General features: G+C 42.0%; 1 protein-coding gene across 8 annotated transcripts in view; it reads right to left on the bottom strand.

Annotated features, from left to right (window-relative positions):
* Positions 1-22,722, bottom strand: part of ampd2b (adenosine monophosphate deaminase 2b) — a 51,981-nt gene extending 29,259 nt beyond the window's left edge. Inside the window, exons 1-5 of one of the 8 annotated variants that reach the window (XM_057829487.1) lie at positions 22,462-22,722; positions 18,081-18,143; positions 8,187-8,311; positions 3,372-3,502; positions 54-122 (exon numbers count right to left, since the gene is read on the bottom strand). In XM_057829487.1, the coding sequence (XP_057685470.1) occupies positions 54-122; positions 3,372-3,502; positions 8,187-8,311; positions 18,081-18,143; positions 22,462-22,552 (479 nt within the window). In that variant the 5' untranslated portion in view covers positions 22,553-22,722. Of the gene's footprint in view, positions 1-53; positions 123-3,371; positions 3,503-8,186; positions 8,312-16,411; positions 17,490-18,080; positions 18,144-22,461 lie in introns of those variants that run through there. The other 7 variants (XM_057829491.1, XM_057829488.1, XM_057829495.1 and 4 more) reach the window with 7 other exon arrangements.
* Positions 22,723-23,739: the final 1,017 nt, after the last annotated feature.

Raw genomic sequence — 23,739 nt, forward strand, 5'->3', positions numbered from 1 at the left:
ATGTATGTTTGTTTTTCATCTAAGGCGCACAGATGAGGTCATTAGGCACTCACTCGAGATCTGTGGCGCTGTCTGTCTTCATAAACTCCTGTTTAGCTCGCAGCAAGATGTCTGGTTCAAACCTGTGGACGGTGAATGACCGTGTTTCAGTGACAATGGAAAGGATTTTTGCCAGCCTTCCCAGTCCAAATGGATTAGCCGGCTATCACCGCTAATAGCAGCGAGTTAAAATGAGGGTCACACACACACGCTTTACACATATTTTAATTATAAAAAAACACAAGCAAGGAAAAACTGCAAATATCTGCTTTTTCATTTAAAAATATACTGCTCACATAAATTAAAAGAACAAAGTGTTCCTTAAATTTTTGTGAGCAATATATACTGCACTACTGTGCAGGAAGGAGTTATTGGGGGACAAGGTATGAAGCAGACTGAAGAAGAAAAGAACATACTGTACAACAACAACAACAACAAAAATAACATTATGACACGCCTATGCTACCTATGAACATAGTGGCGCTATCATTAGCTAATTATGTTTACCCGTGGACACCATGTGATCTGTTACACCTGATAATTGAAGAAAGAGGAGGGGCAGTGAATCAAAAGGAAACGTGACTAGGCAGGATGAAATGTATACATTGCAGCAATGTGAGGTGGGGAACCCAGTATTATGTAAGTCACATGTAGGTGTGTATTTGTTGACATCCTATTCTATGCTACCTGATCGCTAATTCTGGCACCGACAATCTCTCTACCTGAGTGTGTGTAATTGCACCCAATCATGCGTGAACCCACCAAGACGTGTGATAGTCCTACAGAAAAAATGCTGGAGTATGAGTATGGAGTGAAAATCCGCCCTGGTCAATTGGAGGGTGAGCGCAGCAGCTCCAGCAAAGGGGCCACCACCATCACCCTGGGAGCCAGGGCCGGCCCCCGGACCATCTGCTCCCCCATCAATTGGCCCTCAGGGAGGGGATGAAGGACACCCCAACAACCGACAGCCAAGAAAAAGAGGAGGCCTCGGCACGCTAAATAGAAAAGTGTGGGACCCACCTACTGCCCTATTACTGTGGCTGCCAGGTCCCTGACTAGCAGCCACGACCCAGGACCGTGATGAGATTGTGTGGGGAGCCTAATCTAGTGTACACTTTAAAATAGGAGACCCTGGCTGAGAGGGCAGTGGGACCGTCATGCAGAACCTTATCCCAACCGCACATCCAACCGCCCCTCGTGGAGTATAATGTATGTGGTGCGTTAAAAGAGGGCAACTGTCACATCACCCCCCAAACCCAACCGACCCCGGCTTCCCCACACTCTCGGTGAATGATACATTAAAATAAAGAAGTAGCCGGCATGGTGTGTAGGTGCCTAAATGAAAAAATATTTACAGTGCCAAATGAAGAGTGCGTGAGCTAAGAGGCAGGCTCCCGCGGATGGGCCCCAGCCCACCAAAAATGCCGGCCTTAGGGTAAGAGAACCGCTAGAGCCCCGACCATGACCCACCCCAGACAACCGCCAGCGCCCCTGGCCCTGCCCCTGGACACCCACCCCGCATCCCCGATAAGGTGCCACACCAATGAGCTGGCCCCAAGGGGACAACCACACCCCCAGCAGGGGATGACCAGCCCCACCCTAGTTCCCATGGATCCCGCCAACAGACATATACAGGCCTAGAGAGGTGGGTGGAGCCGGAGACAGGCCCAAGGAACCAAGAGGCAACTCCACCCTTGGGCCGAGAGGGGTGCACAGTGTGGTAGCGCGGAAGGCACCTCTCCGTCACCCAGGACAAGGAGACGGGGCCCAGGCTGGGCCGACCCGGTAGGGCACTTTGCCCGCCACCCCTAACATATGTGGAATATATTCGTAGCGGAAATATGGAACAATCAATTTGGCATGCCAAATTAGTGTAAATCTAGTCTACTGTATTTTTCAGACTAGAAAATTACATTTAAATCCTAAAAGGCGAAGTTCAGAATTTTTGTCATCAGGCTTAATCTTGGAGTTAGCGAGGGTTAATTTAGTCGATGGAGTTGATTTCAACAAATTCCGTGTAGTTTGTTGGTTATTTGTTAGCTTCAGGGCTCCGGAGTGGCTAAGCTAATGCGAGTCAATTGGGCTGACTTAGCATGCTGATAAAAAAAAACATGCACACATGAAAATCATCGATGACCTATGCAATCAATAGTGTTGGCTATGTTTTCAGAATAAAGTTATAAAAACTTACCATTGCATGTCAATAATTGCAGTATGAACAGCAACATTTGTAATCCAGCAGCTCTGCAGAGGAGCAGCACGTAGTGATATCACATTGGTTTGTTTTACCGCTGATTTTTTATGTTGTAGACTCGTAGCAAGTAACCAGTTTATACTGTATTGTTTCTTGTTCTTCATAGGGAATTTGTGGAAAATTTGCTTTGCCCATTTCTTCTGTCTGTTTCCACAGCCTCTAAATGCACATTTTTTCATGTTGTTGGCCGTCAGTTAACTCAGCAGACTGATGCTGCATTCGGGGAAGGCGGGAAGTCTGAGTTTCCAATCTCCGATCTGGAAAAATATCATTCGAACGCCTCCGCTATTTGTGTGGTCGCAACTGGTACCATCCAAGTGGGACAGGTCCGACTTCCCACCTTCCTTGAATGCAACGTTAGCACGAGTGGCCGAAGCGCTCCTCTCTATTTTGGTCGTATTACACATCTAAAAAATAGTCCTGCAGAATTAGATGAATTACGGCAGTTTAGTGAGACACTGTTTCGGCTGTATGGGTGTTTTGGAACAATGATCTGCATTTTGAATTTATTTGACTTTGTTGGATCTGTTCAATGATCTGTACTGTTTTTTGGTTTTTTTTGGCATGTTAAGTCAGCACAATTGACTTGCACTAGCTTAGTCACTCCAGAGGCTAAAGCTGAAACTAACCAAAAACTTACAAACTGCACAGAATTTGTTGAAATCAACTCCACCGACTAATTAAACCCCCGCTAACTCAACGATTAAGCCTGATGTCAAAAATTCTGAGCTTCCGATTTAATGTTTAAGCGAAATTGTGCCTTATAGTCTGAAGAATGCGGTATTTAAATCCAAGCGTAGGGTTGCCATCTGTCCCTTAAAATAAGGAACAGTCCAAAATTGGGAATTAAATGTTGCATTCCGTATTGAACTACTACGGAATATAAATGAATGGATACATTTCTATGCATTTTAGGAGTTTTTGGGATGTCCCTTTTTTTCTCTGCCTGTACAGCTTTGGGTGCGAGGAGGGCGTCCCGTATTTCTTATTTCTGAAAGGTGGCAACCCTATTCAAGCGTGTGGTGCAAAAACGTCCTATTTTTTTGTCTGTTTCTATGTATGAAATGTGAGCACTCACTTGACATCTTGGCTTATCTGCCGCTCCAGGCGATGGCGTCTCTCCTCTAACTGTTCAATGGGACTGTCTTCTGGAAATTCATAAGGAGCGCTACGCATCTCGCTATCTGCCAGGCTGCGGGAGAAGAGTTCCTTCACACAGCACAGATACAACTTTAATATTCCACACAGCTTCATTTGAACCCTTTCATGCACAAATTCTGAGTTTTTTTTTTTTTTTGTTAATTCATAAAGGACAGGGGTCTTAAACTTGCAGCCAAGGGGCCAATTGTAGTCAGCGGGACAATATTTTGCTTCCCCTATTTGACATTCAAGTGTAGAATTATTGTTGCCCGCATGTTATTTTGTGATGAGTAAGTATCATTTTAATTCAAAATAATGAATAAATTGAAGGATCCATTTAGGGTTAAAAAAATTAAGTATTTAAAGCAACAGATAGTGACTTTTCAACCTTTATTAAATATTTTCAGAACATTTGTGATGATATGTCGACTGACAACGAGTTCAATGACACCTCTTTTATATCTTGAGAGAGTCTGTATTGTATGTAACTTTGAGTAGGGTGGCAGGAACTCTGCAGCAGAAAAATATGTCACTTCCCCCTTTCCCCATTCATTATAAAGACGGAATTTTACGCGAATTCTGCAAAGATGGCAGAGCAACTAAAGAGATAAAAAGTTATGCCCGAGAGGAAAAAAAGGTGAGGCTACCAGGATACTCAAGAATAAACATTGGCCCAGCTTTCATTCGCTGGTGTGACAACCAGTAACAACCTAGACACAAGGGTATTGTGGATATTGCGATAACTAGATAGTAACCTTTGCTATGTGTGGAAGTCATTTAATGTTGTGAATCAACCGTTAAAGTTGTTAAAATTGCTCCCGTTATTGCATTAGTTCCCTTCTGTCTTTTTTTGACATATGTAAGTTTTAAAACTGTTTCATCATTTAAAGATAGATTTAAGTTTTGCCAATTTAGGAGCATTTTAGATAAAAAGTGACTTAGGTTCGCTAGGAAGGTTCTCTACAACAGAGCCTTCATGAGAAGTCTACTGCTTTAAAATGGCGGCTGTTTACTAACACATCTAGTTCTTGATTAAACATGTTGCTAATGCCGCCGTGTCTGTCATTTGCATCTAGTTCTGTATATATGTGATATCTACCAAAGCATCATGTGGGCGTAGTTTGTTGGCTATCGGCTACAGTCAGGTATTATTGGAGCTACCTAGCATAGTAGCATCGCGTTTGCAACGGCGTCACCCTCCCTTGCCTCCTCCCCACTCCTGCTCTGCTTTCTCGTCTCCGTGAGTCCGTCTTTCTCAGACTTTTTTCGTGTTAGTCAACAAACATACTAACGCATGCCTTTCCCGCCCCAGTAACGGTACTATTCATCCTTCACACAGCCACTGAAAACAGAAATGTCATTTAATCCATCTGCAGGCGACCGGGAAAACATGATTTTCCGACACTGTGCGGGTGTGGGCTGGTCCTCATGGGAAACGCAGTCTTCCTAAGGCAAAACACTACCGCTTTGGTCCACCGGCGTCGCTAAAGTTGACCAAAACTGAAAAGTTACATAATGTTGCTTTAAATAAAATAACACTAATTAAAAAAAAAAAATCTAATAAATTGGGAAGAAAAAAAAAAGAACAACTAAATATTAATAAAGTATTTTGTTTGTGGTATTTTGCTCTGGAAATGTTTATTGATTTGTTTTTAATGTTTTGTTGTATAGATCTCTGGTGACCTCGCATAACTTAACTTCTTGACGGTAATGGACGCCCGAATGATTTTGACAGGGAGGAGCTGGAGGTCCAAATAGACTGGACGTCTTTTACCGTCATTAGGTGTTTTCAATACAAATTTCACTCTTTCACGAACATCTAAGCTAATGAAAAGTTACTAAGCTAATGTTAGCTTTTGAATATGTCCACTTATAGCAACATTACGTAACTTTTCAGTTTTGGTTGATTTTAGTGTCCCTGGTAAACAAAGCAGTAGTGTTTTGCCTAAAGGAAGAGTGTGTTTCCAATCAGGACCAGCGCTCACACGCACAGTGTCGTGAAATCATGATCTACCTGTCGCCTGCAGATGGATTAAACGACATTTCTGTTTCCAGCGGCTGTGTGAAGGATGAATAGTGAAGGAGGTACCTTTTCTCGTAGGCACTGTCTAACTGTTTGCATTTTTCTAACAGACTTAATATAATCAATCAGGGAATAGTATCTTTTCTCGTATTTACCGATCGACTGTTTGTATTACTCTAACACACTTAATATAATCAATCAGGGAATAGCAGCGCAGCCCATCCTTCCTCCTGCAGCCCAGCAAAGGAGCCGCCATCACTCCCCCGGGATCAGAGTTGTTAATAATGGCGTTAGAATATAACAGCATTACTAACAGCGTTATTTTTTTCAGTAGTGAGTATTCTAATTAATTACTTTTCTCATTTTGGCAACGCCGTTACCGTTATTGAGGCGGGAAAGGCATGCGTTACTATGCGTTACTAAGTTGGTTGAATAAAAAAAGTCTGAGAGAGACGGACTCACGGAGACGAGAGAGCAGAGCAGGAGTGGGGAAGAAGGCCATTGCAAACGCGATGCTAGGTGGCTCCAATAATACCTGACTGTGGCCGATAACCTACAAACTACGCCCACATGATATGGTAGATATCACATATTATAGAACTACATGCAAATGACAGACACGGCTGCATTGGCAACATGTTTTAAGGACTACATGCGTTAGTAAACAGCCGCCATCTTAAAGCAGTAGACTTCTCATGAAGCCTCTGTTGTTGAGAACCTTCCAAGTGAACCTAAGTCACTTTTTATCTAAAATGCTCCTAAATCGGCAAAATCTAACTTAAATCTATCTTTAAACAGTTTTAAAACTTACACATATTGAAAGTAGACAGAAGGGAACTAATGCAGTAACGGGAGCAATTTTAACAACTTTAACGGTTGATTCACAACTTTAAATTAAATGACTTCCACACATAGCAAAGGTTACTATCTGTTAGGGCCTCCGTCCCTCCTTCCTGAGCCCTGCCTCAGGTGAGGGGAGTTTTGCCTGATTACAGGTCGAACGTCAGACGGGTGGAGCGGCCAGCTGTAAGCAATCGTCATCAGCCAGCTTAAAAGCCCAGCGGACGCACCACCACGTCGCCCGAACAACTTGTCTGTTTTCCACGTCAGTTGATTCTTGCATCCCTAGTGTACCTATTGGCTTTTACCTCCGGCTCACGATATCTTTTGTTTCCAGGACCTGATCTGCGCGCCCCTCGTCGGATTCCTCGCCTGCCTCCCTTCCGAGCCTCCTCGTCAGCTCAACTACCCCGAGCCAGGCAAACTTCAACCCACCACGCTCTTTCTCGTGATCGCTAATAAAATACTACTCTCCAGAACCGTTTGTCTGCACTGGGATCCCTTCCTGCTCACGCACACCCTAACACTATCTAGTTATTGCAATATCCTTGTGTCTAGTTAAGTGGAGGGTAAAGAATTGGGCTAGGGCCAATTGTCCCAAAAACCCTTTAAACTTCACATTGTGTGACCTGTTGGTTTTTGTTGTTGTGTTTTTTGTGTTTTTTTTTTTTTTTTTTGAGAAAAAAAAAACATGAAAATTATCACTAGTTACTGTGCCAAGTAACTAATTACTCTTACATTCAGGTAACTGAGTTACTAACACAATTACTTTTTGGGAGAAGTAATTTGTAACTGTAATTAAATACTTTTTAAAAGTAAAATTAACAACACTGCCCGGGATCCAGGGTGGCCCCCTGGGCCACCCGCGCTCCCATCAACCGGCCTTCAGGGATGGAAAGAGGGGACGCACCACCAACCCCAAACCAACCCCCGCCCACGAGCCAAACCTGACTTAGCAAGATTGACACACAAACTCCCGCAATCAGTTCTTCCGGACAGTCCAGAACAAATGGCTGGACGCCCTGTCCCAACACAAGGAACACCGGAGAACGCCCGATATCCAACTGATAGCACGACTGACAAGACTCCAAAAGCCCATTTGATGCTGAGGTGGCAAAATCCACAACCCTCGTTGCCCTAAAAACAGTAACTCCCGAATCCTCCTGTCCAATCCACAAACAGACAATAATCTTAGACAACGGCCAAACACACACACGTCTTTGTGCCCACGGCCCACACCGCAAGAGCCTTCAAAAGACTGAAAGTTTGACTAATCGTTGCCATTTTTTCTCAGGAAACTTTTTTGACTTGTGATATGGTTACCTTGCCTCCTCGCCTGAGTCTGTTTCTGTTTTGCCTTGCTGTTTGATCGCTGCCGACCCGAAAAAACTGTTAACTTGTGGTTTGAAGCCTTCTTCCAGCTTTCAAAATGGAGTCAGTACAAAGGGTTATGACTAAGGTGAACGCGCGAAGTTTGGCTTTTTGGCCGGGTTGTCGGAATCTCGCCGGCTCGGGTCATTGGATCTCTGCCAGCGCGGGTCTTGTGGTATTGGGTATTGTGTATAACACCCCCACCCCACCCATCGACTTCCGTCTTATAATGAATGGAGAAAGGGGGAAGTGATGTATGCCATAAAGCAGTCAGCGCATTTGTAGTTTTTTTGTTTTTTTTTTGAGTGGCAAGTTTCCTGCCACCCTCCTCAAAGTTAATTTGTGCTGGTGAAAGTGATACAGACCCCCTCAAGAGGTGTTATACAACCAGTTGTCAGTCGACATATCATCACAAATGTTATGAAAATATTTTATAAAGGTTGAAAAGATACCTAGTGTTGCTTTAAGTGACCACCGTCCTTGAAAGGGTTCAAGTGAACACTACCGATGAGACCCTACCTCGGCAATTTCCTTGTACTTGCCATCCATAGATGTGCGTAGGTCTATGGACTGTTTCAAGGCCACGGGGATCCCAGGCAAGGAATGCTGGGAAGTCAGGAGGTGGCGGGTACCGCGGAGATCGACTAGAGAAATAAAAGTAAGTCAAATATTACATTTGAGTAAGAATGAGTGAGTCCGCCATATACAGTCACTTTAATGGTGGAATTATTTTTGCTAAGAGTACAGCAAACTCCTATCATGTGTCACATTAAAACTGTTCAGCCAATGAACAATTTGCATTCTCTGTGTCTAAGCAGCTGAACAGGACAGGTTGAATGGAGGTAAGGAAAGAGAATGGCAAAATCATTTAGTTTATTTAAACATCATCCAGAAAATACAATACAGGCTTTTTTCAAACAGGTATATGTTTATACGAATTAGATGTGCGGAAGGGATACTCCAAGGAAGCTATTTAAAGGGAACCGTGGACTTACAAACTTGCAGGCTCTAATAAGCCACAATTGTTCTCTTTTACTAAAATAAGTTAATAGAACCACATACACAGAGTGTGGCAGAGCAGCATGCTTATTTAAATTTGGTGGCCTGAAGCGATGTTTGCACTGAGTATAATAGAGATGGACTTATTTGAGAGAGTGGGGCTTAATGTTCTTACCGTGCATTATTTGATTTGTGTTTATTTTTCAGGAACCCCAGTGAGCATCATGGAGTGGACGAAGTTGGAACGCGCTTTCTCTGTGGAGGCATTTTTTTCAAGCAGTCGCTCAATCATTGCAACGCAACGTGCATTTCGTAGACATTTTAATATTCCCCCCCCCCCCCCCGAGGTGGTGTTCCCGGCTGGAAGTCGATTGTTTCATTGGTAAACAACTTCAGGGAAACAGGTTATGTAAAGAAAAAGAAACCTGGCCTCCCACGAACAGCAAGGTCACCCCAAAACATTGACACGGTGAGACAATCTGTTCTGAGATCTCCTTGACCATCTGCCCGCAAACACACATCTTCTCTTGGATTGTCTGCTCGTTCTGTGAGACGAATCCTCCATGCAGAATTAAAATTTCATCCCTGGAAATTAGCTATGGAGCAGGAACTTAATCCACGCGATTTTATTGCTCGCTTGAAAAAAATGCCTCAACAGTGAAAGCGCGTTCCAACTTTGTCCACTCCATGATGCTCACAGGGGTTCCTGAAAAATAAACACAAATTAAATAACCCACGTTAAGAACATAACTTTAAGCCCCACCCTCTCAAATAAGTCCATCCCTACCATACTCAGAGCAACAATCGCTTCAGGGCAGCAAATTTAAATAAGCAAGTTGCTCTGCCCCACCCTGTATTATTGTCATCGATCAAAAAATCTATAATATTTAGCACATGTTTTGACCTATGGAGGGCGTCATGTTTTACACACGCAATGCACACTGGGAGTGATTGATGGGTTGGAGTTGGAGAATAGCTGTGCTAGCTAGCGAGCGAAGCTGGTATGACAACTGGCCTGATTTTGTAACAGTCTGCTGCTGGTCAGACTGTTTTGTTACAGAGATGTGTGATGAGATCCCAACTTCGTACCTGCATCCAATTGCAGCTCATCAGCAGTGTCTTTAAACCGATCCTAGGCGGCTTGCCGAGATGTTGACTCCCTGCCGTTTGACAGTTTGGATGTATATCCCTTCGTTGCTAGTTGCATCACTGCCTTGTTTTTTTTTTTTTTTTTTTGTCTGCCTCTCACTGCGGTTTTCCCTTGTTTTTTGTTTTTAATTGATCCCGACCTACTGCCATGGACCCTTTTTGTGTTTCCCTTTTCGCAATCGCGTATTTTTTGTGTGTTCAATAAACCCTTTTACGCAATCCCTATGTTATGTTGTCTGCTTGCTGTCTTAAGTGAGCCGCGTTTTCTAATTCCGTGGTCAAACTAGCCACACTTTCTTTTAAGTTGCGTTTCCCTGTCAGGTTTTACCGCACAGACAACACATGTGGGTTGCGACCGCTTTATAAGGAAAATCATGAAATCCACACACTGCTATGGCACAGGTTAACTAAACATAAAATGTCACACATTATGAACATGTAACGGAAACTATTGCACATTTTCGTCTTGTTCTTGTTCGTCTCGTTTTGTTTTAGTCCCTGAGTTTGTTATAGTCTCGTCATCAAAAAAGTGTTTGTTGACGAAATATTTTTGTTGTCATCGGTGACAAAAACAACACTGTGCTGAATTCAAAAGAGTTCTCTATTTACCCTCTATATCGGGGGGAAAAAAACAGTCACAGCAACTTGTGTCGTGCAGCACTTTCTGCTGAGTGCCGTCCTCCTAACACTTCCTACTCAGTGTGTACTGTCCAGTAGGACAGGTTTGCCAGGAAAACACAACAAGCCTTCTAAACATCGTGTTTGTTTTTAACACTCCAGTTGTAAAATGATGGAAAGTAACTAAAGGACTAGTGGGCTCAGCTGTTTGAACACAACACTGCTCAGGGGTGACTTCTTTCTTCCCAGCTAAGCAGCTATATTTGTTCTCTGGATAAAAAAGAAACTTGGGCGAGGGTGTGTGTGCCCGCACATCATCACTTTGGACGTCAGAGATGCTCTATCATTCTAAAAGGAGAGAGAGACAGTAGAGAAGAACAAACAAAAACAAGAAACACAATGAACGCCTACATTAACTATCGGTATGTTGGTGCTATCGTTAGCTAGTTGTATTTCCGGTTGACACCATGTGGGCGGCCTGATCAACAAGGAGAAAGGGGGGTGGTGCGGGGGGGGGGCAGAAAGATAAGTGATTGGGAGGGGTGAAGTGTACACAAATCAGCCATGTGAGGTGTAGAACCTAGTAATTGTGTGAATCCCTTGTGAGTGTGGATATGTTGGCATCATATTTTATGCTGCCTGATCGCTAATCCTGACTTTCTCTACTTCAGTGTGTCTAACTGCACCTAGTCATGCATGAGTCCCATCAGACATGTGATAGTCCTGCAGATGAGTGGAAATGCCACGTGGGAGCCGCCCCAGGGCCCTTCCCCAGCCAATCGGGGGTGGGGGGGGCGCAGCAAAGAGAATCGGCCCTAAAATCGGCGACAAAATAAACCACACATTTCCAAAGATGGACGATGGAATCTCTCTCTTCCCTTGTCCTGGGAAAGTCCCGGACGTTATACTAAGACGCAACCTGTCAAATCTCAGCGTAATCTCCGTGTCACTCGACCTGGGAAATTGCTTTCACATACAAGGGCTGCCCTTTTAAATCCCGAGATTTTAACGGTGATTAGGCGTATGTGAAATGGACTTTAGTCATATTTTAGCCATTTCAAAATGTGTCTTTGTTTAGTTTTGTTGAAAAAAAACCCGGACTAATTTCGTCTAGTTTTAGTCGATGTTTACTTAATATTTTACTTACTCAATATTTTCATCGTAAAATTTGAAAGTTTCACTCCTCAAATAAAAAAAATTAAACAAGGTTTCCAACAATTTCGAATGTGCATTGACAGACGACCACATATTGTATCTACAAGCATCTACAAATCTATCATGTGATAAGTCACGCTCAGCAGGATTTTCCAATTAATTATACCCACCTGGGGGCCACGTATGTAAAAAAAATGTTGTCTGACAGTTGTTTCGCCATATTGTGAGATCATCGTTATCGTGAGCCTTGTATCCCAAATTGTATCGTATTGTGAGGAAGCTTTTAGTCTGGGCCCAGTTTTCCACAAATATGATGCATACATACTTACAATTGACTATGGACAATTTGAACATTCCGGCTATATTGGATTGATTGGATGTGATACCTTATTAATGTTATTCGAAGAATCAGTATATTAAACATACATTGTTCGGACATGAGTTTTGAGTTTTTTCTTTCAAATCAAGATGGAATGTGACAATTTAAGTATTTTGTCAATTTAATTCCAAATCTGTGTTCCTCTGCACAATGCTACACAATGCTATACAATGCTAAAGCTCGGGCACTTCTGCCTTCATCTTTTTTTCCCCAGTGATTTGATTTTTTTTCTGGTAGTATATGTGTGCTGAGGAGTACGGATGTACACCTAATTCATGGTTTCGTTTATGGATGATTTAATACATTACGCAAGCATTTTGAAAGTACCGTATTGGCCCGAATATAAGACGGTGTTTTTTGCATTGAAATAAGACTGAAAAAGTGGGAGTCGTCTTATATTCGGGTTCTAGATGTTATACCCATTCACGACGCTAGATGGCGCCAGATATCATTAAAGCGAATGCTGAACTTCAGGAGTAATGTTCTGTCATGACAGATCTCAGCTACTCTCAAGTTTAACCAACTTGCATTATTTTATTGCAATGTTTTTCCTTATTCAGATTTGTATCAAGACTACAGTTACAGTTAAACCTCACTTTGATGGTTAATGCAGTTATTGTAATTTTGTTGTTTTATCACAATAGATAGGTTTATATACATTTCAAAAACCAGAAGCTATTAATTGAAGAATGTGATTGCACTTTAGTTTACACATTTAAATGTTCAGATATTAAGATTTGAATGAGGCAAAATAACATGATTTTTCTCTCAAATAAATTGTTATAATCATTTGTTTCAGATGTACTGTAATTATTTTCTGTATAAAAGTTAATTTGGTGTTCAAAAAGTCTTGTTTCAAGCTTGAGTCTTGAAAAAGAGGGGGTCGTCTTATAATCAGGGCCGTCTTATATTCGGGCCAATACGGTAGTTGTGCTCTTTAAGCCTGGTGGTGGCAGTGAAAAATTATTTCAGTTGTAGCACTGAACTAAGACCATGTTAGGCCACGTATAACTTTTTTTCTGTCGTATTTTAAGCTTTTTTTTTTTTTTTTTTTTTTTTTTTTTTTTTAGATACGTGAGAAATGTGTTGCACCATGTGACATTACAGTTTTGTAAATGTAGCTCAAATAAAGATTTATATTGAATGAGAAGTGCAGAGAGAGGGAGATAATGTCTCAGTTGAAAGAAAAGAGCAGCATATTTCAACAGTTTATTTGTGAGATAATCAATATGTTTTTTTAAAATTGAAATACTCATCAATTTGGACCCCAAGGAATTTTGTTGCAAGCATTTTTATTCCGGTCAGGCTTTTAAAAGTGTCCATGTAAACGTACAGACTGATTCTGATACTCTGTTTACCAAATGAAAGTGGAAGGATTTCAAATTGGCCCCTGCATCCTTTGATTATTTTCTGAAAGCGGCCCTCGAGAAAAAAAAAGAAAAAAGTTTGAACACCCTCACTCTTTTCGAATGAAGTGGAGCTGAGCTAAAGTGGCAGGACATCAGCCGAGCCGCCCGTCGCTCTGGGCCATATCAATTCTCTCTGATAAGACAGGACACCGCTGTCGAGGGCAGCTTGCGACCAGCGGCAAAGACAACCAAGCGGGGCAGAACGGAACGGACCCGCAGCTAATCCCCTAATGGCTTCTATATTTGGATCAGATGAATCTATGATTGCATAACACCTCATCCCCTCAAAACTGGAGATCAGGGAAATGCTCCTTTGATGTACTGCAACTAAATTACCATTCCCTTCATGATAACATTGTTGTTTTCGTCAACGATGACGATAACGAAAATATTTCGTCACCGAACATTCTTCATGACAATGACGAGCTGACAATGTGTCTCGGGAGACGAAATGGGCCATAGTTTCAGTCATATGTTCACAGTGCGTGACATTTTCTTATTGTACCTTAGCCACCTTGCATCGTAGCCGTGTTTGGGTTGTATCACCTATGTGACGTGCTGCGCTCCTCTCTCACCTGTGTTTAGGATGTGCTTTACGCAAGGCTGCGCTACAGGTTTGATTGTTTTAAAACACATGGTAAGATAAGTTTTCCTATCTTGGCAATGTTGCTTTAGCCTTTAAAGGTCTGTGCTGATTGATCATCACACACTAAATGTAACTCATAAAGTTAGCATACCATTCGTATTCGCATTCACGTTAGCATTAGCATTTAGCGTGGCAAGCGTCGTCTTGAACAACTTTTTTTTATATAGTTCGTGGCGTCCAGTTGGGTTTTTTTTTTCTTGTCTTAGTAAAAAGAGAATATGTAATGTTGCTTTATCACGGTCTGTGCTGAGTGATCATCACACACTAAATGTAACTCGTAGCATTAGCATAGCACTCGCATTAGTATTAGCAATGACTTTCGCATAGCAGCATATGATATTGCTCTTATATTTAAGTGTTATTAATTGGTTTCCGTGTTTGTCAGATTTAATTTTAAAGGATAGAGGACGGCAAGATGCAGCAAATTGGAGCGGCTGCTAAAAAATGTACCAGGACCTTGTCTAAGCATGCTTCAGTGGTTTCAACGAAAGTATATTGTATACTTGTATGTTGTATACATATTGTATATGTTTTCTAAGTTTTAGCAAGAGACAATAAGGAATGTTGCTTGACCTTGTCTAGGCATGCTTCGGTGGTTTCGACGAAAATAGATTTGTTTTCTGAATTTTAGCAAGAGAGAATATGGAATGTTGCTTTAGCCCTTAAATGTCTGTGCTGAGTCATCATCGTACACTAAATGTGACTTGTAGCATTAGCATAGCATTTGCTTAAGCATGAGCAAACTTTAGCATCGTGAGTGTCCTTTTAAACTGTTGTTGTGTGTTGTTTTTGTTTTGTTGCCGTTGGCTATGGCATAAAGTAGTCGTGTTCCGTGCTTCTTGTTGTAAATAAAACCGTTGAAAAACTTGGTGGGGTAAGTTGGTGTTGCCCTTGTTGATGCTACAATATGTGCTCATCTGTCTGTGTCCGTTCCAAATTGTTGTGAATATTTATTTACTTATTGGTTTTTGTACTAAAACTTCTGAATTTTACAGACGAAAACACTTTCAGTAATCGAAAACTAGACGAAATTTTAGAGATTTTGTCAACTCAACCTAGATCTACGCTAACAACTCATTTCAATAGCACAAAAAATTCCATTCACTCCTATTCATTTCCAAGTGACCCCAGATCAACAGAAAGAAACCCAAAATACCACAAATAAACAGGAATTGAGCCAATATGAACATGAAGTGACCCTGAAATGCCCCAAATTTAACAGGAAGTGACCCAATATCTACAGGAAGTGGCTCTGGAAGGCCTCAACATCAACAGGAAGTGGCCCTATATGTACAGGAAGTGAACTACAAATCCCCCCATAACAACAAGGAGTGACACAATATGAACAGGAAGTGAATCCAAAGTGACCCAATATCTACAGGAAGTGACCATAGAAGGCCTCAAAATGAACAGGAAGTGAACCTGAATTGCCTCAAAATTTAACAGGAAATGACCCTGTAATGCCCCAAATTCAACAGGAAGTGACCCGATATCTACAGGAAGTGACCCTGGAAGGCCTCAAAATCAATAGAAAGTGACTCTGAAATGCCCCAAATTCAACGGGAAGAGACCCTGGAAGGCCTCAAAATCAATGGGAAGTGACCCTGAAATGACCCAAATTCAACAAGAAGTGACCCAATATCTACAGGAAAAGACCTTGGACGGCCTCAAAATCAACAAGAAGTGACCATGAAATGCCTCAAAATCAACAGGAAGTGTCTCGGTAATGGCTCAAAATCAGCAGGGAGTGACCCAATATCTATAGGAAAAGACCTTGGAAGGCCCCAAAATCAACAAGAAGTGACCCTGAAATGCCTCAAAATCAACAGGAAGTGGCCCGGTAATGGCTCAAAATCAACAGGGAGTGACCCAATATGTACAGGAAGTGAACTTGAAATCCCCCTGTATCAACAGGAAGTAACACATTTTATGAACAGGAAGTGAACCCAAAATGCCCCAAAATCAACAGGAAGTATCCTGAAATACCAACCATCGCAGCAAAGCAACCTTCACAATTCCTCCAGAAATGGCATTTTCTAGTGCCTGCCAAGTGAGTTGCATGTGACAATGTTGTGGCATTAGCAGTGCAATGACAGTAACATTTCTGGCAGTCTGATGTTTGAAGGTGGGAATGAATTCAATCCATATCCAACACACAGTATGCAATAGACGCCACTGAAGGAGGAGGGAGATGAGGATTTGCGTTATTGCTCGGGATAAGCCCATACAAAAAGACCATATCTGTCTCCTGTGAGCCTGTTTACTAGAGCACAGATGGGTCCCAGGAAGAGGCAGGGAAATGGGAGAAAGAGGAAGGGAGAGATGGAGCATCATCTCTCCATCAGGAGGAAAGGAAGGACACGAGAGACACACAAGGGTCAAAACACACCGATAATCTTCCTTCTTGCTCCATCCTTGTAATACATACAAAAAGGTTGTCCAGCAGATCCATGAACTCCCCCTTACATGCCCTCTCCTGGTTGAGGCCAGCTGTCGCTGCACTAGCTGCCTTTGGAGCTGATCTGCCTCGTTTAAACACCTCTGACATCTCACTGGAATGTACCATGAGGGAACTTAGAGGAGGGGGGTGCTAGATGTCCTACCTCACTGATGGATGTGCTTGGGAAGCATCTCCTCTCTCACCTCTCCCATAATGGGAATTAGATTTCATGTTTTCGCCAAATAAGTTAACTCACTGGCTGCCACTGACGGCGCTAAACGTCCAATTCATTTTGACTGGGAAGGGGCGAGTTCATTTGCCCCTCCCAGAGTTCATTTTGAGTCACTTCTTGTCATTTTAGGTTGCTTACGGGTCACTTCCTGTACATTTTGGATCATTTCCTGTTGATTTTAGGCAGGGTTTAATTTGTGCCGGATCTTGCCGGAACAACATCCGGCACCTTTTTATTTTTGGCCTCCCTGTGTCCAGGGACTTATTTGGGCAGATCCGGCACCTCTTGTGTATACAAAATAATAGTAATATAAAAACGTTTTTTTTTTTTTTTTTTTTAATATATTGTAATAGCCCCGAATTGGAATTGAAATTGTTGCGGTGCAACAATAAGAAAACAATAAACAAAATAACAGTGGGCTGCCGCCACATTCGACCGCAAACTTTTGCTTCTCGCCCGTCTCCCCCTCGCTTCCTACTACTCACAGCTCTCCAGTCCCAGCATCTCTTAAAGGGACTGTGAATAGCGTCTTGTTTTGTGCTTTTTGTTGACAAACGTATCGAACACACGACATGCTGACAACTTTGTTTCTTTATTAACACATGGAGCACAGCACGAACACAACTTTTGGCTCCCGGCAGGCTGTGCCTCTCTATCTCACTCCCGCGTCACGTGACAGTAATGTTGGGTGCACTTCAGGGTGCCTCGGAAAACATTATATCAGAATATTACAGATAGTTACGGACATTACAGTATAAAATAAAATAATAATATGCATAAATTCATTTACAAAACAAATCCCAAAAATTGCATGTTGCTTATAAAAAATAAAATGTATAATGAATAAAATGAAAGAGTCGGAGATTTGTTGATGTACTGAAAAGCTGGACCAACAAATCACGCCCCTAACATAAAAAAAAAAACCTTTGAAATTTTTGGGGGGGAAATTTGCGGCATCTGGGGAGCAAGCAGCCAGGATCATGGATAGGATATACACCTTTTATGCCCCTCACCCTCCCGGAATTTTTGATGTCCAAATTATGTGATTTGGTGAAAAATTAAAGGACTAGATACATTTTGATTTTTTTTTTTTTTTTTTTCCGAAAAATCGGTGAAAAATCGGCGTTTAAGGGCGAATGAAAAATCAATGGAACATTTTAGGGGTCGTTCAAAAAATTCACTGCGTCACATGAAAATTCCGGTCATTTCGATATTGGAACAGTGCCGATCGGTCAAACTGTTCGGGCTGTGCGGTGCGCTGAAGAAATCCCATCAAAAAAAAAAAAAAAAAAAAAAGAATAACACAGTTCAGCTACCACTGCAACTCTAAAGACGTCAAGTGCTGTAGACAATGTATGGAGATATGGAGATGGTCATGAACTGTACCTTTATGAACCAAACCGTGTCTCTCTGACGGGTGATGGGAAGCGCTGCCAGCAGCCACAGGTTCTGGTATTACACACGTAAACACACACACACACAAACAAACACCAGATGTGAGCACTAATAAGTCAAATGAATGGTCCACGAGATGTGCAACAGAACCTGCGTTGGTTGACGAGAGCAACTAAGACTAAACAATGGTAGCAGACATCTGTAGTGGCGACACTTTAGGGTGTGCCGGCTGGGTGATGGTGGGTGGGAGACCTGACAAGCAGTCAATCATTGATCACTAGCATGGCATATTACTCATGCAGATTGGGTCACAGGAGGGAGTATGTGACAGGGATCTATTATTCATGAATGGCATAATGACTAGACGTGTTCTGGCAGCAAACCGCTAACATGTGTGGGCAAAGTGCAAATGGTTCAAAGACCCGTCATCAACCTCACCTCAAGCATTAATTATTTCTTACTTTGATAGATAGGTGCTAGCAAGGGATGGGACACTACACTTAAAACTCACAATACGATGCATTTCGATATGCCAGGGACAAAACAATACAGTGTGATATCAGAAAACTGTCATTAAAACTTATATTTGTTTCAGTTGCACATAGGGGAAACTCTTGATCAATCTCTTGGACTTGTTAGTGCCATAGAGCAAATGAATCACTATTAAACTTCATTGCTTTAAGGAGTTTCATTTTGCCATCACTGCTCAATCGCTCACTTCGATTGGGAGAGGCAGACAACCTCTGCTGCCACCTGCTGTCAACATTTGTCATCCAACATGCCTCCCAGCATGCAATACGGCACGACAGATATAAACAGCAAAGTTCATCCTCTGTGCAGTGTTGTTTTCATCAACGCTAACGAAAATATTACGTCAACGAACAATTTTTTTTCATGATGATGACACGACGATAACGAGCTAAACACGTGTTTTGGTAAACAAAACGAGACAAATGACAGTTTTCGTCTGACAAGACGGGAATGAGACGAGAATGTGCAATAGTTTCTGTTATATGTTCACAATGTGTGACGTTTTAAGGTTTATTTAGCCTGTATCGTAGCAGTGTCTGGTTGTGTCGCTCGCGACGTGCTGCCCCCCCCCCCCCTCTTTCCGACTCACCAGTGTGTTTTGTCCAGGTTTTGTCCAGACTTGCACACACGGTAAAAATTGTTTTCCTGGCCAGAGAGAATATGTAGTGTTACTTTAGCCTTTAAAGGTCTGTGCTGAGTGATCATCATACACTAAATCAGTGCTTTTCAATTATTTTCTGTCACGCCTCCCCAGGAAGAAAATGTTTCACGCAGCCCCCCAACTCTCTGCCGCTGACAAAAGTCTTGTCGCTTATCCGTTTTGTAGAAACAATTGCTAATAACCTGACTTTTAATTATTCAATTGGTTTCAGAAATGGCTCATATGAAAGTTAAGACCCTCCCAAATGATGTTGAATGTACAAAATATTTGTTTCACTGAAAAAAGATTGATCATTTAATGAAGACATAAAGGTCAAATTTTGGCAAGACAAAAGTTTTGTCACCTTCAGAAAGTAATAATAATAATAAATTTTATTCATAACGCACTTTACATTTGAAAAACAAATCTCAAAGTGCACATTAGCATGTAAAAAATAAAAAGACTAAGAATAAAAGTGTAAAAGCAAAAATAGAGTGTGGAAATTGAACAAAAAATGTACTTCAAATACAAAAATATGTTACATAACATAAGCGAATTAAGTAGTGGTGCTGAAGAATTCAAATTTCATATTTTGTATGACTTCCATGGGCTTCGGCAAGGATTCATACAATTTATTGATGAAGTCATCAGGAACATCAAAGAAAGCAGTCTTGCATGCCTCCCAGAATTCATCAACATTCTTGGGTTTCGTCTTCCATGCTTCCTCTTTCATCCTACCCGAGACATGCTCAATAATGTTCATGTCTGTGGTGCTGGTCTGGCCAGTCCTGGAGGATTTTGATCTTTTTCCACTGCAGCAGAGCTCCACCAGACCTGGTCACCTGAAGTCCCTGTGTCAACCAGAACAGTCTGTCGAATTCTGTCTAGAAATTGCCTCCATGGTCGAATCAGAGCCCAGAAATCAGCATTAAACAAAAGACAATTTAAAAACCTTGTGGCATTTGCCAAGGCCCACAGCCTGTCAAAAGGATGGATGCTGGAAAATTGGCAAAAGATGGATTTTTCAGATGACTCTTCCATTGAATTACACCACAGTCACCACAAATATTGCAGGAGACCTACTGGAGCCCGCGTGGATTCACTCAGAAAACAGTGAGGTTTGGTGGTTACATCATTACCAAAATCATTGTCTGGGGTTACATCCAGTATGGGGGTGTGCGAGAGATCTGTAGGGTGGAAGGCAACATAAATAGTCTGAAATATCAACAAATCTTAGTCGCCTCTTACATTCCTAACCATAAAAAGGGACAAATTCTGCAGCAGGATGGTGCTCCATCGCATACTTCCATCTCTACCTCGAAGTTCCTCAAGGCAAAGAAGATCAAGATTCTCCAGGACTGGTCAGCCTAGTCACCAGACATGAACATCATTGAGCATGTCTCGCGTAGGATGAAAGAGGAAGCATGGAAGACGCAACCCAAGAATGTTGATGAACTCTGGGAGGCATGCAAGACTGCTTTCTTTGATGTTCCTGATGACTTCATCAATAAATTGTATGAATCCTTGCCGAAGCCCATGGAAGTCATACAAAATATGAAATTTGGATCTCACAGCACCACTACTTAATTCGCTTATGTTATGTAACATATTTTTGTATTTGAAGTACATGTTTTGTTCAATTTTCACACTACTTTCTGTAGGCGACAAAACTTTTGTCTTGCCAAAATTTGACCTTTATATCTTCAATAAATGACAATTAGCAATTGTTTCTACAAAATGGATAAGCGACAGGATTTTTGTAAGGGGATTGTATATATATATATATATATATATATATATATATATATATATATTTTTTTTTAAATGAAGTGGTATTGGTATGGTATCGGTTTTGGCCGATACTACACAGCCATGTATCAGTATCGGTGCCAAAAATTGGTATCAGTGCAACACTAATTATAAGTACCTCTGCCTAACATTGTGTCCTTCTTTTCCATTAAGGAAAAAAAGTAACATACAGTGTATCACAAAAGTGAGTACACCCGTCGCATTTCTGCAGATATTTAAGTGTATCTTCATGGGACAACACTGACAAAATGACACTTTGACACAATGAAAAGTAGTCTGTGTGCAGCTTATATAATAGAGTTCATTTAGTTTCCTCTCAAATAACTCAAAATATAGCCATTAATATCTAAACCCCTGGCAACAAAAGTAAGTACACCTCTATGAAAAAAACGTACATCCCTAAATGTCCAAATTGAGTACTGTTTGTCATTTTCCCTCCAAAATCTCATGTGACTCGTTACAGGAGTGCTGTCAGCATTGCTGCAGGGATTGAAGAGGTAGGGGGTCAGCCTGTTAGTGCTCAGACCATACGCCGCACTCTACATCAACTTGGTGTGCATGGCTGTCACCCCAGGGGGAAGCCTCTTCTGAAGACGGTACACAAGAAAGCCCGCCCGTCTCATCAGACCATAGGACATTGTTCTAGTAATCCATGTGCTTTGTTGACATGCCTTCAGCAAACTGTTTGCGGGACTCAGACTCAACAGGAAGTGACCTGTAAATGTCCTAAAAATGAACCAAAAGTAACCTGTGAATGCCCCGAAAATCGGAAAGACTGGATGCGAATGCTTTGCTTTCGAATGTCCATTCACTGCCATTCCTCCCACCTCAAACATATTTGACATATATGGCCACCAGTGGCAGCCAAAGAGTTTAAATTTGGAGTATTTAAGTCACTTCCTGCTGATTTTGAGGCATTTCTGGGTCAATTCCTGTTGATTTGGGGGCATTTTTTGTTCACTTCCGGTTGATTTTGGGTTACTGAACAGGAATTGCCCAGAATGAATAGGTGACCTTTAAATGCTCTATAATGAACAAAAAGTGATCAGTAAATGCTCGAAAATCAATGAAAATCAATCAATCAATGGCAGCCAATGAGTTCACAGAGACACGATTCTAGTGGAAGATCTTGGTAGCAACATGCTCTTCATTTATTTATTCATTTTTAACAGACACATTTTTAAAGCCATATATCGATTATTGGCAGGAGCAGCATATCGATAGCCTGGGATACAATGTATGACGATATATCACCATTTCGATATTTTGTCACACCCCTAGAGGCGAGTGTGCAAATCACTGGCGCTGCCATTTTGCAGTCTGCAAAACCAATCAACAGGTTGTACCACACAAAATACTTGATAACCTCTTGTAATAATCCAAGACACTCACCCGTACTGGCCGTGTACTGCAAGCTTCCTCGCTTCTTGAAGGGAGAGAGGGGCTTGCTTTTCGTTGCCCCGGGAGGCATATTAGAGGACATGATGCCGCTTCCTGTGCTTCCACTTGTTCGGGGAGGGAAAAAGGGAACCGAATGAGTCAGAGCTGCAGAGGTTGTCGAGTGAGGGAGAGGGAGAAAGATGCAGTCTGCTTTTGCGTGTGTGCGTACGTGCTCGGGATTTTCTTAGCTGCTTACTACAACGTGAGGCGGCAGAGCATCCTTCTGCGGAGATTCTGATCCCGCCCTCTTGGAAGTGCTCAATGTTGGTTCGATGGAGGCCGGGGGTGTAACAGAGAGGCGTGGCTACACCCCCCTAACAATGATCACACACAAATATGGCACATGGAGAATACAAATGATCCACAAACTCAGCAGCGCACGCTTCCCGGCTAATGCTATTGTCATGGCAACCAAAAGCCTGTGTGGGTCATTCACGGGGGAGGAAAGCTCTTACTTTGGGAGTGATGTATAGTTCAATAAAATAGGAAGCGTAATGGTGAGTGTGGGCCTCCAGAAAACTATTATTTTGATCATTGATTATTTTTTTATAGAGTCAACTTATCTTCTCAATACCTGGTGTTGGCCATTGACCTGTTAGTCAAACGCTGTGCGTTCATGTTGTTGTAACTGCTATCAGACTTCAAGACAAGGGCTTAGAAGTACTTAGGGATGGTCGGGACATAACACTACCAACTTTTCAGGTTGCTCAAATTGTCCCAACCGACCTTTAAGCAGGGGCGTCACGAGGTTTTAAGAATGGGGAGGGGGGGCCTAATCCCCAGGAGTTACACAGGATGTAAGTGAACGTAGCGTATGAGCACAAAACTTCACAAACAGCTAACAAACACTGATATATATATGGCAGATATATATGGCATATATTTACAGAGAGGAGAATATTAATATAATCGAGGCGAAATGCTACCACTCGCAAAATTAAAACGAAAAACCCCATAGGTTCAGTATCAAATTTGCTGATGACAACACCATCAAGGAGCAACATTGTTAGTGTACAGGGCTGTCACAAGACTTGCAGGGGCCCGGGGACAACAGACCATTATAGCCCCCCGACCCCACATCACCCCACCCCTGCCAACGGCTTGTCACGACAACCAACGCACAACTTTTAACGCTTTGCAAGCAATGACAGTGTAACATTTCAAATTATTTGAGATGGACAGTTAAATTTAACAGAGCCTAATGTGATGTGACATAATTTAAACAAACAA

The sequence above is a fragment of the Corythoichthys intestinalis genome, chromosome 2, assembly GCF_030265065.1.
Source record: "Corythoichthys intestinalis isolate RoL2023-P3 chromosome 2, ASM3026506v1, whole genome shotgun sequence".
Taxonomy (NCBI): domain Eukaryota; kingdom Metazoa; phylum Chordata; class Actinopteri; order Syngnathiformes; family Syngnathidae; genus Corythoichthys; species Corythoichthys intestinalis.